Source organism: Amblyomma americanum, chromosome 1 (genome assembly GCF_052857255.1).
Source record: "Amblyomma americanum isolate KBUSLIRL-KWMA chromosome 1, ASM5285725v1, whole genome shotgun sequence".
NCBI classification, from domain to species: Eukaryota; Metazoa; Arthropoda; class Arachnida; order Ixodida; family Ixodidae; genus Amblyomma; species Amblyomma americanum.
The window spans coordinates 290,313,345-290,326,911 of NC_135497.1; the positions used below are offsets into that span (position 1 = coordinate 290,313,345).

The 13,567-nt window shown below is 49.7% G+C and overlaps 1 protein-coding gene across 1 annotated transcript; it reads left to right on the plus strand.

Annotated features, from left to right (window-relative positions):
* Positions 1-5,535: 5,535 nt before the first annotated feature.
* On the plus strand, positions 5,536-7,432 carry LOC144098047 (uncharacterized). Its single transcript, XM_077630612.1, has 2 exons — positions 5,536-5,987; positions 6,978-7,432. Exons 1-2 carry the CDS (start codon positions 5,634-5,636, stop codon positions 7,032-7,034), a joined length of 411 nt encoding a protein of 136 aa, XP_077486738.1. The 5' UTR covers positions 5,536-5,633; the 3' UTR covers positions 7,035-7,432.
* Positions 7,433-13,567: the final 6,135 nt, after the last annotated feature.

Consider the following 13,567-nt stretch of genomic DNA (forward strand, 5'->3'; position numbering starts at 1 on the left):
TGCGACCCCGTCGGCGCATACAATTGTGACTTTATCTGGTCTTCTGCGCTCGTTGGCGCTGACGGGAGTTTCACCTCTTATATAGTCTTGCTCCGTGTCTGCTACACAGGACCTTTCTAGGTGGCGCGCGCGGCAGTTGTCTGTTGTCTGTACCTTAAAAATTATAGAGAGACCTTACATTGGTCTTACTGCCAGCGCCCCTTATGCTTGACATCGCTCCGGCGACCACATACTGTTTAGTATTCAAAACTATAGAGGCCAGTGCAGCAGGCGGGGTCTCCGCGTGTCCCCGACGTACTGACTGTTGCGTAAATCAGAGAAAACCAAAAAAATTCTCTCAGTCTAATCGCACGTTTTTTCGTGCTCAAATTTCGCACATAGGTTGCATTTGGTGGACAGTTTTGTTTTATACTACATCTAGATGAGGTACTTGCCTGATTCCATTGGAATTAATCGAAAATCTCCATCGTCTGTGGTGAATTAAGGCGGACTGAAACGGCAGGCCTTCGCAGAAATCGTACCCGTAGCGCCATCTGTGCTCGTCGAAAGAATGAGCACTCTGCCATTGCGGCTGCGGCGAAACGCAAGGGGGAGAAAGCGGCTGAGAGGTTGGTTTGGAAGTGCTTTCTCGGCTATTTTATCAAAATTAGGGGAAGAAAACGCTTTTGCAGGCAACTTCATCCCTCCCCGCACCTTGCGTTTCTCCCATGAGTTTCTCCTCCAGCCACCCTGAAAGCTAGAGTCGGGGGGGGGGGGGGTAGGAAAGCGTAAGCCACTTCCGTCCCGGCTAATTGAAAAACCTCCGCTGAAGCCGTAACTCCGCACACCATCCGTTGCGAACGCAACTGAACGAGGAATTCGCTAGTGTCTGCAGTAAAGGACAAGATCTAATTACAAGGAGGTTCTGAAAAGATAAACATTCACTGTCTCTCTCTCGCTCTCTATCACTTTTGAAGTTCTGATCGTCGCAGCCGTTGCAACCGCCACGCATCCATGGCTTGCTTCGCGAACACCTCAGTCGTACGTCATTAAGACGAAAGCCCTTAATGGCTCATACTCGCCGCGTCCGTCGATCCGTCCGTGCAATGGAACGGTGCCAGCTGTGACCTCTTTCCTCACGCATCCGCACACATCCTCCTCTCCCTCAGCAAAACAGGTGGCGGCGCAGCTGCGCATAGCAACAGTGACGTCACTCGTGCACCAGATGGGGCCAGTGTGCGCGTCAGCGGCAGCCGCGGCGACGCTACGCGACGCTCCTTCGGCTTCTTCGTCAGACGTCTCGTTGCAGTCGAATGAGTCGTATGGCTGCCAAGCGGCCCAGTGATTCCACGGCAAGCGTTTCAGAGAAGCGCCACAGGAAGGCGGATTCCTCAAATACCAAACGCCAGAAAAAATTGAGACACTTTGGAAATTCTAAACCTTGTTGGGCAAAGGCCTGTGGCCATTCGACTGGGGGTGCCATGTACAAAAAAAAGACATGGGCATAGTCAGTCGAATGGCCACAGGCTTTCGCCGAAGACACTTTAGAATTTAATGTCTTTCAATTTTTTTCTCGAGCGCTGTCGCTTAATTTGCGGTGCCGGTCACAGGCACTTTTGCATCGTGTTCCTTCATGTGTTAGTGATGTCGGTGCTGCGACAATTACAGTGGTGTTTCATTTTGTACTCGTGACCTTCGAAACTGTGAAGAGTGCAGCGAGACCCGCAGGGATACGACGGGAACCGCTTATTACCTGCGCTCACTTTCTCAGGAGCCACCGCTCGTTTAGGCACCGTGGATTATGAACAATGATTTAGTCACTGCTGTAGGAGGAAGAGTCATCGCCTTTGGCCCGCAATAGTCGACACATCATGGGAACCGATTATGCATGTGTATGTTGACTGAATTTTATTGGTGCCTCATATATCAGCACGGACAATGAAGTCCTGCCTGATAGTGATTTGCTTTCACGTGTTTGCGTAAATGCTAAACACTTGTTTGGATATGTGTATGTTATAAGGTGCATCATCACCATCATCATCATCAACCTGACTACACCCACTGCAGGGCAAAGGCCTCTCCCATGTCTCTCCAATTAACCCTGTCCTTTGCCAGCTGCGCCCACCCTATGCTTGCGAGCTTCTTACTCTCATCCGCCAACCTAACCTTCTGCCACCCCCGGCTATGCTTGACTTCTCTTAGAATCCACTCCGTTACACTTAAGGACCAGCGATTGCCTTCGCATTACATGCCCTGCCCAAGCCGATTTCTTCCTCTTGATTTAGACTAGGATGTCATTAACAGACGTCTGTCTCTCACCCACTCCGCCCGCTTCCGGTCTCTTAACGTTACACCTATCATTTTTCTTTCCGTGGCTCGCTGCGTTGTCCTTAACTTAAGCTGAACCCTTTTCGTTAGCCTCCACGTTTCTGCCCCGTAGGTGAGCACCGGTAAGATAAAGCTGTTGCACACTCTCGCTCTCGCTTGGAGGGATATTGGTAGACTGCCATTCATGATCTGAGAGAACCTGCCATATGCGCTCCACCCCATTCTTATCCTTCCAGTTATTTCCCTCTCATGATCCGGATTAGCTGTCACTACCATGCCCTAAGGAGACGTATTCCTTTACCACTTCCAGCCCCGCATTGCTAATTGTGAACTGATGTTCCCTTTCTAGACTGTTGAACATTACTTTGGTTTTCTGCATATTAATTTTTCGACCCATCGTTGTGCTCTGCGTGTCTAAGTCATTGATCATGCTTTCCAATTCATCTCCTGAGTGACTCAGCAAGGCAATGTCATCAGGGAATCGCAGATTATTTAGGCATTCTCCATTAACTCTTATCCCCAACTTTTCTCAATTCAGGCCTTGGAATACCTCCTGTAAACAGGCGGTGAATAGCATTGGCGACATCGTGTGTCCTTGCCTGACGCCCTTCCTTATTGGAATTTTATTGCTGACTTTACCGAGGACTATGGTAGCTGTGCAGTTGCTATAGATATCTTCCAGTATTTTCACATCAGGCTCTTCTACATCCTGATTCCGCAATGCCTTTATGAATGCTGAGGCTTACACTGAGTAGAATGCTTTCTCGTAATCAATGACGGCTATATATAGGCGTTGGTTATATTCCACAAATTTCTCTATCACCTGATTGATAGTGTGAATACGATCTATTGTGGAATATTCTTTACGAAAGCCTATCTGATCATTTGGTAGTTCAAAGTCTAAGGTTTATCTGGCTCTATTAACGACATTCACTGCATTCTCTGTTGCACATACTGATCCTTCTGTACTGCTGAAAATTATGCAGCAATGATCGCATATGTATTGCGTGAATAGTGCACGAAATGGTGTGCTGAAAAGTCAGTTGCGCCGTTTGAGATAACCTCCATACCTCGGGTGCGTTGACACACATTATCTGTTTTGTGCGAAATGCTGCAACGCAGACGTGCAGTGTGGTTGGTTTCATGGTTGCTTTATTGGGGTTTAACGTCCCTAAGGGACAAAGGCTATGAGGGACGCCGTAGTGAAGGGCTTCGGAAATTTCGACCACCAAGGGCTGTTTAACGTGCGCTATTTTGAGAAATATCTCTTTTTGACTGAATGTAACGGGAGTGATATATGTGTCAATAAAGCCATGAAAAATGTTTTCTGTTCTCAATACATTGAGCGCTGCGGTCACCATTGCTGCCCAGCAGCACAACCAATTTTAACATGCCACAAATGCAACGAAATAAAGCGCGAACCGCTGCCGCGCGGAGCAGGCAGACGACGATACATCCACCCACCTGCCTATAGCGGGCCCAATTTTGGACCAGTCCGCGCCTGAAGTAGATGCCATGCGAACCCCCCGCGCCCGTGTGTTTCGATCGTCCGTTGTCATGGAGATAACTCGTAGACGTGTACGAGCGTTTGGTACCAAACGCTATGAACGTAACTGAAGGAGGAATTGGCACTACCGTCTGTAATTCGTGGCCGCTGGGGGGTATATGAAGTTTCTCGCCCCCCACCTCCAGGTAGAGTGCTTGCTCGTATGGAGGACGCATGATGGCGCAACTGGCATCATTACTTCGAAAGCTCGCACTTTTGGATCGTTGTCCCCACAGACGATTAAGATTTCCGATTAATTTTGGCCGACTCAGGCATGTACTGCACCCAAACGTAACGTAAAACAAAACTTGCCGCTAAGTACCACCTCTGTGCGAATTGTGAGCGCTAACGAGCGGGCGGTTGGGCCGAGAGAACAGTCTTAAGATGTTTTCTGATTTACGCAAGTCATTAGAGTTAATATGGTACCTGGCAGCGTCGCCCGCTTTCAACAGTCTCCGATGGCACAGCGGTCAGAAACAGGTGGATCACCAAGGCATTCCAAAGTTTTTGACCGGTAGAATTTTTTTGCTGATATCACTGTCGGCCGGCTGTGTCAGTAACTGAATACAAATATTTTGGCACCAGGCATTCGATGCAACGCAAATTACCAATTCTGTTTGCAGACGCCCTCAGCAACACCATAGCAACGCGTTCAAGAGCAGACGACAGCAGCGCCGCTGCCTCACAGTCTCTTCTAATGCGCTGTAACTATGCTAAAGCGACCATAGCGTAACTCTATAGGAGGATAGTATATTGGCTCTATGAAGAGGATACCCTACAATACGTGAAAAAAAAATGAAAATTGGTTTTTGGGGAAAGGAAATGGCGCGGTATCTGTCTCACATATCGGCGCGGACACCTGAACCGCGCCGTAAGGGAAGGGATAAGGAGAGACTAAAAGAAGAAAGTAAGAAAGAGGTGCCGTTGTGGAGGGCTCCAAAACAATTTCGACCACCTGGGGATCTTTAACCTGCACTGACAACGCACAGCACACTGGCGCCTTAGCGTACCGCCTCCATCGAAACGCAGCCGCCGCGGTCGGGTTCGAACCCGAGAACTCCTGATCAGTAGCCGAGCGCCACTGAGCCACCGCGGCGGGTCACAATACGTGCTCTCAGGGGCGTTAGGGGAGCGGCGGAGCCAGTAGTGGCCAACATTCGAGAGTATCGTCGCCAATACCGCCACGGCATTCGAGTTACCTTTTCGCAAGCAGACGCATTTTTTGACCTAAATCCCCACTCGTTGCGTGAACAAAAAATATATATTTTTTCTTTTGATGCTCAGGTACGCGACCATAAGGCATTTCTAATTGCAGACGAACTCGGCGACGCGTTGAAGAGTGAGCAACTCCAACTGCATTCAACGCCGTCGCTTCGTTCACCAGTGCCGTGTAGAGACACTCAACTCTATGTATATACCTGCACCAATCGCTTGACAATCACTGAAAGTAAAAGGCCACTTCTGACCCAGTTGTGATGTTTGATTTTGATCGATTACCTGGATTAGGCGTACCTATAGTGAAAGAACGATGATAGGGCTCATGATTAGATTTATTGAGCTATGCTGTCACATGGGTGTCATTGTTGTTAACAGGACGTCTGGCCCTGGCTACAAAGAGGAGGACGAAACCTGCACACATTGCGCGTGCCACGCAGTAGGCACGTACGCTGGTAATGGTTGAAATCGTTCTGCTTTAAGGGCCGATCGCGAGCGGTTGCCATTCATACATCATATGCTATCTTACCAGTGATCGAGGAGGTCGCTATCAAGGGCAGCGCTTATGAGTAGCGACAGAACGGTACACCACGCTGCCATGGACGCTGATCGAACTGTCGTGGACACTCCGCAGGATGGCCAGCAACCACCAGAGATTTCTACATTCTCCGCATTGTTTCTTAACATTCCCGATCAGCTGTTCCCTACTCAAGCTGCTGTGGTTGTTATCGACGGGCACACAACCCGACAAGGCTCAGAAGCACGTCCCTCAAGCTGCATAAGAGATCCTCGCCAGCAGGAAGTCGAGGGCGTGGATCCCGTGGAAAGCTCGTACACTGCCTCCGCTGTTCCGGAGCCTGACTACATGCCACATCCTCCCGCGTCCGAAGCCACTGCTCAATCGGCGCGGACCAGGCCGGTGAGTCCTACACTGGAGTCGGTACTTGGGGGGGGGGGGGGGGGGATCGATAGGGTCGATACCAGTGTGTCCCAGAAGGAAGGGTGGTAAAGCGCGGAGAGGACGTTGTGTAATTAACCCCTACGATACTTGCTCAAAACGAGGTTTAACAAGCGTTGAATTTCAGTGACGGCGCCAAGGGGACGATGCTACTGCGGTGGCTCAGTGGTTTGGGCGCTCGGCTACTGATCCGGAGTTCCCGGGCTCGAACCCGACCGCGGCGGCTGCGTTTCGATGGGGGCGAAACACTAAGGCGCCCGTGTGCTGTGCGATGTCAGTGCACGTTAAAGATCTTCAAGTGGTCCAAAAGTATTCCGGAGCCCTCCACTACGGCGCCTTTTTCTTCCTTTCTTCTTTCATTCCCTCCTTTATCTCTTCCCTTACAGCGCGGTTCAGGTGTCGGCCGATATGTGAGACAGATACTGCGCCATTTCCTTTTCCCAAAAATCTATTTTAAATTATTCAAGAGGACGCGACGGGCAGCGACAAAAATAGTCACGCAGGCATCATGCCTGTAAAAAAAATTAATTCTCCGTGCCTTCCCAGTAAAAGTTTTCTGGCGCTGTTCCCGCTTAAGGATTATTTAGGAAAATATTTTTTCCCATTTGAGCACCATGGGATCTTAAATGGGTTTCAATGCTGCTATCGCGGTACTAGTTATAATCACGTGATCGTGTGATCGGAGACATAGGACGCAGGTGAGTGCGCGCTGTATTTTGTCTGCAGAAAATATTCGGCCATAGTGCTTAGAATATATATACTGGCACAATTCTTTGGAGAACGCTATTGAGTACGCCCTGTATTTATTTTGCATAGTAATATTTGGCCATAGTGCCTCGAATATACTGGCACTGTAATTTGGCTACTATGATGCGTTGCCATAATAGCTGCCACTGCTGTTGCAAGAATGTGGAGCTCTCGCTCTACTGTCATCATATTCACTCTATGCAGGAGGACTCTAGCGTGAGGAACCTTACTCCGGCAGCTGCCAGGATTGACTCTGCTTAGCCTAATCGAGAGTCGGACATGATTAACCAGGAGAAAGTGAACCAGGTGCAAGTGCAAACCTGCTGGAGCATCTAGCGTTGCTTGCTGCCGAGAGCCCGCGTGGCTGGATGGTTGCGAGTGCTATTGCCTACATCGAGAACGTTCCAAGCTGCACAGAATGTGTCGAAGAATTCAGAGCCCAGATAACCGACAAGAATGTTTTGCGTCTGCTTGCTGAGGGCTACCTGGTAAATACCATGAGCATGACCTTTGGGATGGCTTTCAAGGTATGTGACATGGTCAGGTCCCTGTTTATACAACCCGTCATCGGTCACACGACAACATGAGCTCTATCAGGACTTGGCCGCCGCCCAGATGGAGCAGGACAACAGCATGCCACCATGTCTGACCAACGGAGAATGGAGGGCTAAAAAATCCTGTTGAATTACACTAGCTGTATCAGCGTTTTGTATAGTGTAACTGTTCCCCTTGCAGTATGCCAAAACTTGCTCGAGCGTTTTTTTCAAATAAAGAGCATGTTTTGCATTGTCAGCCTTGGTGTCTTTCTGGCACTGCTCGTTTATGTTGGCCAGTATACCGCTATTCACAAACCCAGAGCAAATGGGACTAGGTCACCACGTGCTATATCTGATAAATGAAGCAGCGTTGGCATGAACGCAGGCTTACTGTCAATGGACGCACGCTTTGTACTAGGACACTGGATATGGGGAGATAAGTGCAGCTTTGATGGAACATCGAGGTATGTGCCCATTAAAGGGACTGGCGTATTTAACACGACGGCGTTAAGGAGCTCGTGTCACAGAAAAGCCGGTGTCGTTGGCGTCTTTGGCCATGAGCGAAAAATGGCGCATCTCGGTGGACACCTGTATCGCGACGTAAGGGGAGGAATTTTCTTTCCCTTACGGCGCGGTACGGGTGTCCAGCGAGAATTGAGACATGCGTCATTTCCTTTCCTTAAAACCAATTTTCATTTCAATTTCCTTCCCTTGCGTCCCGGTTCGGGTGTCCAGCGAGATAAGTGAGACAGGCGTCCCCTCCTTAAATTGCCGAACGGGCCACGCGTCGCGCCGAACGGTCGTCGGCCTTGTGGACTCCTTGGCAGCGCTGCAACACGCTGTCGCGTCTCACACTTAAATACGAAGCTTAAGCGTCCTCCAAATTTTAACTGACCGAAACACGTGCATGAGATTATATTCGAAAAGAAAATACTCTATTGTAAGAATGGAGCAGTGCGATATCGGAGGAAAAAAATCTATAACTTTAATTTGTCGCTGAAAATCGCCTAAATTCTCGGTGAAACCTCGCAATTATTGGTGTACCCACCAAGAGGCCGTACCTCGGTGAAGTGTCTTGTATGAACATCCTGTTTGGAGCGGTAACCACGGTCTACAATACTGGAGCGCGGACGAAAAGGTCACTTGAATGATGTGCCGAGCGCGACAGCAGACCGAGCAGATGGACAGGAAAGTTCGAGGATCCCCCAGGTGGCGGAAATCATTCCGGAGCCCTCAACTACGGCTCCTCTATCTTCCTTTCTTCTTTCACTCCCGCCTTTATCTCTTTACTTACGGCGCGGTCCAAGTGTCCGCCGATATGTGAGACAGATACTGCGCAATTTCCTTTCCCCAAAAACCAATTTTCAATTTTCCAAGTTCTAGGAGCTGCTGTTCTCTCTCACCTCGCGCTGCCCTCTATTCGCGAGCAAATTCAATGTCAGGGCACGCTGCGGTGTCTGGTGGCTCACGTGACTACAATGGACATCATCATCACTGCGCTAGATGGACCACGGCCGGTCTCGAGAGAAGCGTTTGAGAGCAGGTAGGCTGGAAACGCCGATTGGTCGGTGGGATGCGTGTCTCCGTGACGTTAATTTCGCTTCGCCCTCATTCTCAATCGGATGTGGGGTCGCCGCGCCTCTCTCAACCTGTCCCTAGATGGCTTAGGGAATCGCTAGGTCCGGCCGTCCGCCGCGCGTGCGTGTTCCGCGGGCATTCTCTTCGTGAGCCTAGGCGGCGTCGCGTGCGTTTCGGGAGCTGTCCAGGTATGGCTTTTTTGCGTGGTGCGCTCGTCGGCGACAGCCAGCTGAAATTTCTCTACAGATCTCGCTTCCACGACATTACGACGACCCACATAAGGCGCGATTTGAGGACCGCCGGCGTCGCCAGCTGAACCGCCGTCCGACAGCGACACTGAAGCGCTTGTCGGGCGTGCACATTCGCATCCCCGAGGTAAGAGTTTTACAACATTTTCGCAAGATTTCTTCTGCAGAACTCACCAAATTGCGGCGCTTGTAACTTTTTTTGCAGCATCGTTTCCTGGATGCTTATGGCAAGCCGATGCTGTCCTTATTTGCCGCGGACCGATACCACGTGGCGAGAGACCGGGGCATCGACCAAATGTCAAAGATTATCGTCGCGGCCTTCGTCAAGATCTACGGACCAGGGATCACGTCGACTTCAAGGGCAAGACCAGGAGAGGTGTACGTCGTGCACCGGTGTCGTCAATGCGGAGCAAAAGGGCACAAGACGGACCACTGCTGGGCCTACTGCTCACCGCGCCGCTGCAGGTCGACGTTGAAATGCTCCAGTAAACGACCCTTTTTAGAGCCACCTCATTGTTTCCTTGCAGATGGCGGGCGTCCCGTTTCGTGGCCGTGTTCCCTCTCTTTGTCAAAATCGGCGCCAGGCATCAAAACTCGCGCTAGGCCTTGCGGCAGGGTTAGGAGAGTGCAGTGCGCCGTTGTTCTTTTACAGTGGCAAGTCCAGGGTAAAAGTGGCCGCGATGATTCTGCCACTGCAATCGGCCTTTTAGGATCGCTATCAGTTTAACGGTAAGTCCAGAAGTTCCGACTCGCGCATTGTGGAATTCGCGCTTGGCCTACGTATGCAGAATTCACCCAGTGCAGTGCGGCTTTGATTAATTGCTTAGAGGCTTCTCCTGCTTTGTCGAAATCGACGGCAGCAATGAAAATTTACATATTAGACCTCGCTACAGCATTAGCCCAGCGCAGCGCGCCTTTGTTTCTTTGCGTTGGCAAGCGTTAGAAGCGCGCGCAGTCTCGCGCTTTGTCCAAGTCGGCTCTAAAACTCGCGCTAGGCCTCGTTGCACGGCTTTGTTCCTTTCAATGACAAGCCTTTGTCACTACAGTCGGTGCCCTTAATTTTATGATAGCTATCAGCTTAAACAGGAAGTCCAAGAAAAGTTATGACGATCGCGTGGTGTGGAAATCGGCGTTAGAGATAAAAATCTCGTGCTTTTAGCTACAGACATACCCAACTCCAGTGCGCCTTTGTTTATTTCAGTAGCGACTACTCGCGCTTTGTAGAAATCGACGCCAGCCATGAAAATTTACATATTAGACCTCGCTACAGCATTAGCCCAGCGCAGCGCGCCTTCCTTTCTTTGCGTTCCAACTTGTATGCAGAGCACCTTTGTTTGCTCGTTACTTTTGTTCTTTTCAGTCGTTTCCTGAATCCGTCCAAAGAGCCGGGCTAGGTGGATGATTGTTCGCCGTCAGTGGAACCACATGGCGATCGCACTGCATACAGCACTACTTGGGTCCCTGTGTTTTTTAAATAAAAACACCAGATTTTGAAGGTCATGGTTGTGTCCGAGGATTGCTTCGACAGCTGGGGAAAAACCATGGAGACCGCACACGCTGTCTTGTCGCTGCCAAGTGAAGAGGCACAAAACGGCTCTCATGTTTAATGAATGCCCTTCTCGGGGCCGCCTCAGTTTTTCCTGGCAGATCACGCACTTTCCACCCTGTGCACGTGTACTCCTCATTTCCAATAAAATAGGTCCTTCAAACACTGCAGGAGGCTTGAATTAGGAACTGCTAATATCAAGATGAGGCATGGCACTTGAGAATCAATAGCGGCTACAATGATAAAGGTGAAGAAGGGCTGGAGTTACACGCAAATGAAAAAAGGTTGGGGGTACTCAGATAACAAGCTGAAATGGTTTTGGACAGGACTCCTAGTTAATTGCAATAGGAAGAGAAAGACAAGGTTTCACTTTGCAGTGTAAGCTTGCATCTCTAGAATGAACAGAAAACGTTGCCTCGCACTGCTTGGGCCTGTCGTTTTACCCCTCGTTGACCGCACGAAAAAAGGATGTCTCTGGGAAACTATTTGCGGAATCTTTCCCCCGCGTTAGGAGGGGAGGTGGGGAGGGGGTGATAGCCTTCCCTTTGTCGGGTTCGCCCTTCGTCGGGGTCACGACGCACGATGGACAAAACGACAAAACGAAGCGGGCAAAGCCACATTTCCGAAATGAACCGTTACTTACGTGCCTTGCTGTGTTTGGATTCCAGCAAAGTAGCAGCGGAACCCCGAATCCTCCTCGCCCATTCCCACGGGGCTCCGCGTGCCATGTCGCCACGTGCGGTGAAAAGAGCAGTGCGCAGAGTTTAAAAGAAACAAGTATGAAGCTATACAATGAAGCCAATTACAGACTTCTGTACAACAGCTAGAGGAATTTCAAGAGCATGCTATGAGATGCTAGTTATCTCAGTCAAAACTAATGCAGTCAACTATAATTTCGTACTTTTTGACCCAACAGACATGAAATGTTTGAAGATGAATGTGTACCAAACACATCGGTGCATCAGTTGTGATGCCTGAAAAAAGTTGTACCAACATATAAATGCCCATGTCGTGATAATCAGGAATACTGAAGAATTAAGGAAAATAAATTTTTTTACGGACTCACACACCTGCTACAAACATCTTTATACGTAGCAATTTGAACGACTCTGTAGGAAGCTTTTTGGTTAAAAAGTACAGTATGGCAGAAAGGAGTCTTTAGGAAATGCACTGTGTAGAACTAGCCATATCAATCCATGTGATCGTTCGATAAATTTGACAAATACCGTGCAAAGAAACTTGCTACATAGTATAGTTCTTTGCAAGTTACTGGTTGCAGACCGCTCTGCAGTCACTGGACTGTGATTGTGTATGTACTGCACGACATTGCATGGATTGCAGAGCAGTTAACAAAGAGATGCTTGCTCATATCGTTTACCACACATATTAACATCATGAACGAAACAGGATGTTATGTGTAACTTTTTGACATATTCCTTTTTGACAGTCTCTAAAATGTTTCCGCATAAATGAGCTAGCTTGTTTTGCAGCAATATAATTATGGGACTGCTGTAACTTAACTCATTTTCAAATTGTGTGAAAATCATTGCATGTGAGGGGTCACAAACATATCCTGTTTCTTGAAACTCCAGTTGCTTTGTTGGCAATGCTTGGACAACCATGACCAGCTTTCCGCATTCATGTGCACAGTGTATGCCATTACGTGCATGTCTTTCTACCTATTAATGGATTACAATGCAAACAGGCAAAAAAACACAGATCACAAGTACAGATAGTGTTTGTAGTACACACTTTGCTTCTTCTTCACCTGAGTAAATATGGCAAATAACCACGCGTGGGGATTGGCCAAGGTACAGTGGAGATTGCCAATGAAGTATTTGCACGGGAAAAAAAAGACGTGAGGCGGCGGCGTAAAGACTGAATCAAGATAAAATTAGGAAAATTCAATTAAATTTAAGAAATATTGCCACACTGCTCTCATTCTGCGAGCGCCGTCATGCGGCTGAACCGCATGGCTGGGCTTGTGTGGAAGCGAAAAAGACGACGTTCCCGCTCGGACGCACGCTGCTGGTATTCTTGGCCTTCGGATTAAAGAGCCCCTTTTGTGCCGCCCTACGTTTGTCGGCGACATTTTGGTGGAGGTGCTGGGTTTCGTCCCATGAACGCTGACCCCGACGACTATTCTGACTATCATCAGCGCCGCTTGGACACAACACCCGTCCACAAAGCGAGCCGCCGCCTGCGAGGCCTGCAACCTGAGTGTCAGCCACTGACGAGGTCGGTGCGTACCATGACGTCTACTACTGGCAGTCAGACAGGTCAGCCTTCCGGCACTGTCCCACCGGTTGTAGTCCTCACACCTCGCTCGCCGCCAACCTTCCACGACGATCGGTGCGAGGATGTCGAGGACTGTTTGGCCGGCTTTGACAGTGTGGCCACTTTTAACCAGTGGGACGACGACCGAAAACTACGAAACGTGTATTTCGCGTTCCAAGACTTGGCGAAGACATGGTTCGAGAACCATGAGGCATCCTTTACCAGCTGGGAAGCGTTCCGTCGTGAGTTGCTCGCTACGTTCAGCACCAACGCGCGCAAAGAAAACGCCGAAATCGCCCTTCGCTCCAGGTCACAGCAGTCGAACGAAAGCGTGACCATGTTTATCGAAGATATGGCGCGCCTCTTCAGTCGGGCTGACCCTGCCATGCCCGAGGCTACGAAGGTGCGCCACCTCATGCGTGGTGTGAAGGAGCAGCTCTTCGCTGGCCTCATACGCGACCCTCCAAGAACCGTCGCTGACTTCGCCAAAGAAGCCACGGCCATGGAACCTTCTTTGCAGGAACGCAGTGCGCAGTACGGTCGTGTGGGCAGTGTTGCGGCCACCAACTATTGTGCGTCACTGTCAGTCGCCGGAGACGAGGCGCTTCG

Bases quoted from the DNA above. Each gene is read 5' to 3' on its own strand.
- LOC144098047 (XM_077630612.1), top strand. From the start codon at position 5,634: ATGAGTAGCGACAGAACGGTACACCACGCTGCCATGGACGCTGATCGA. The intron at 5,988-6,977 runs GTGAGTCCTACA...CACTCTATGCAG, and splicing joins AATCGGCGCGGACCAGGCCG to GAGGACTCTAGCGTGAGGAA.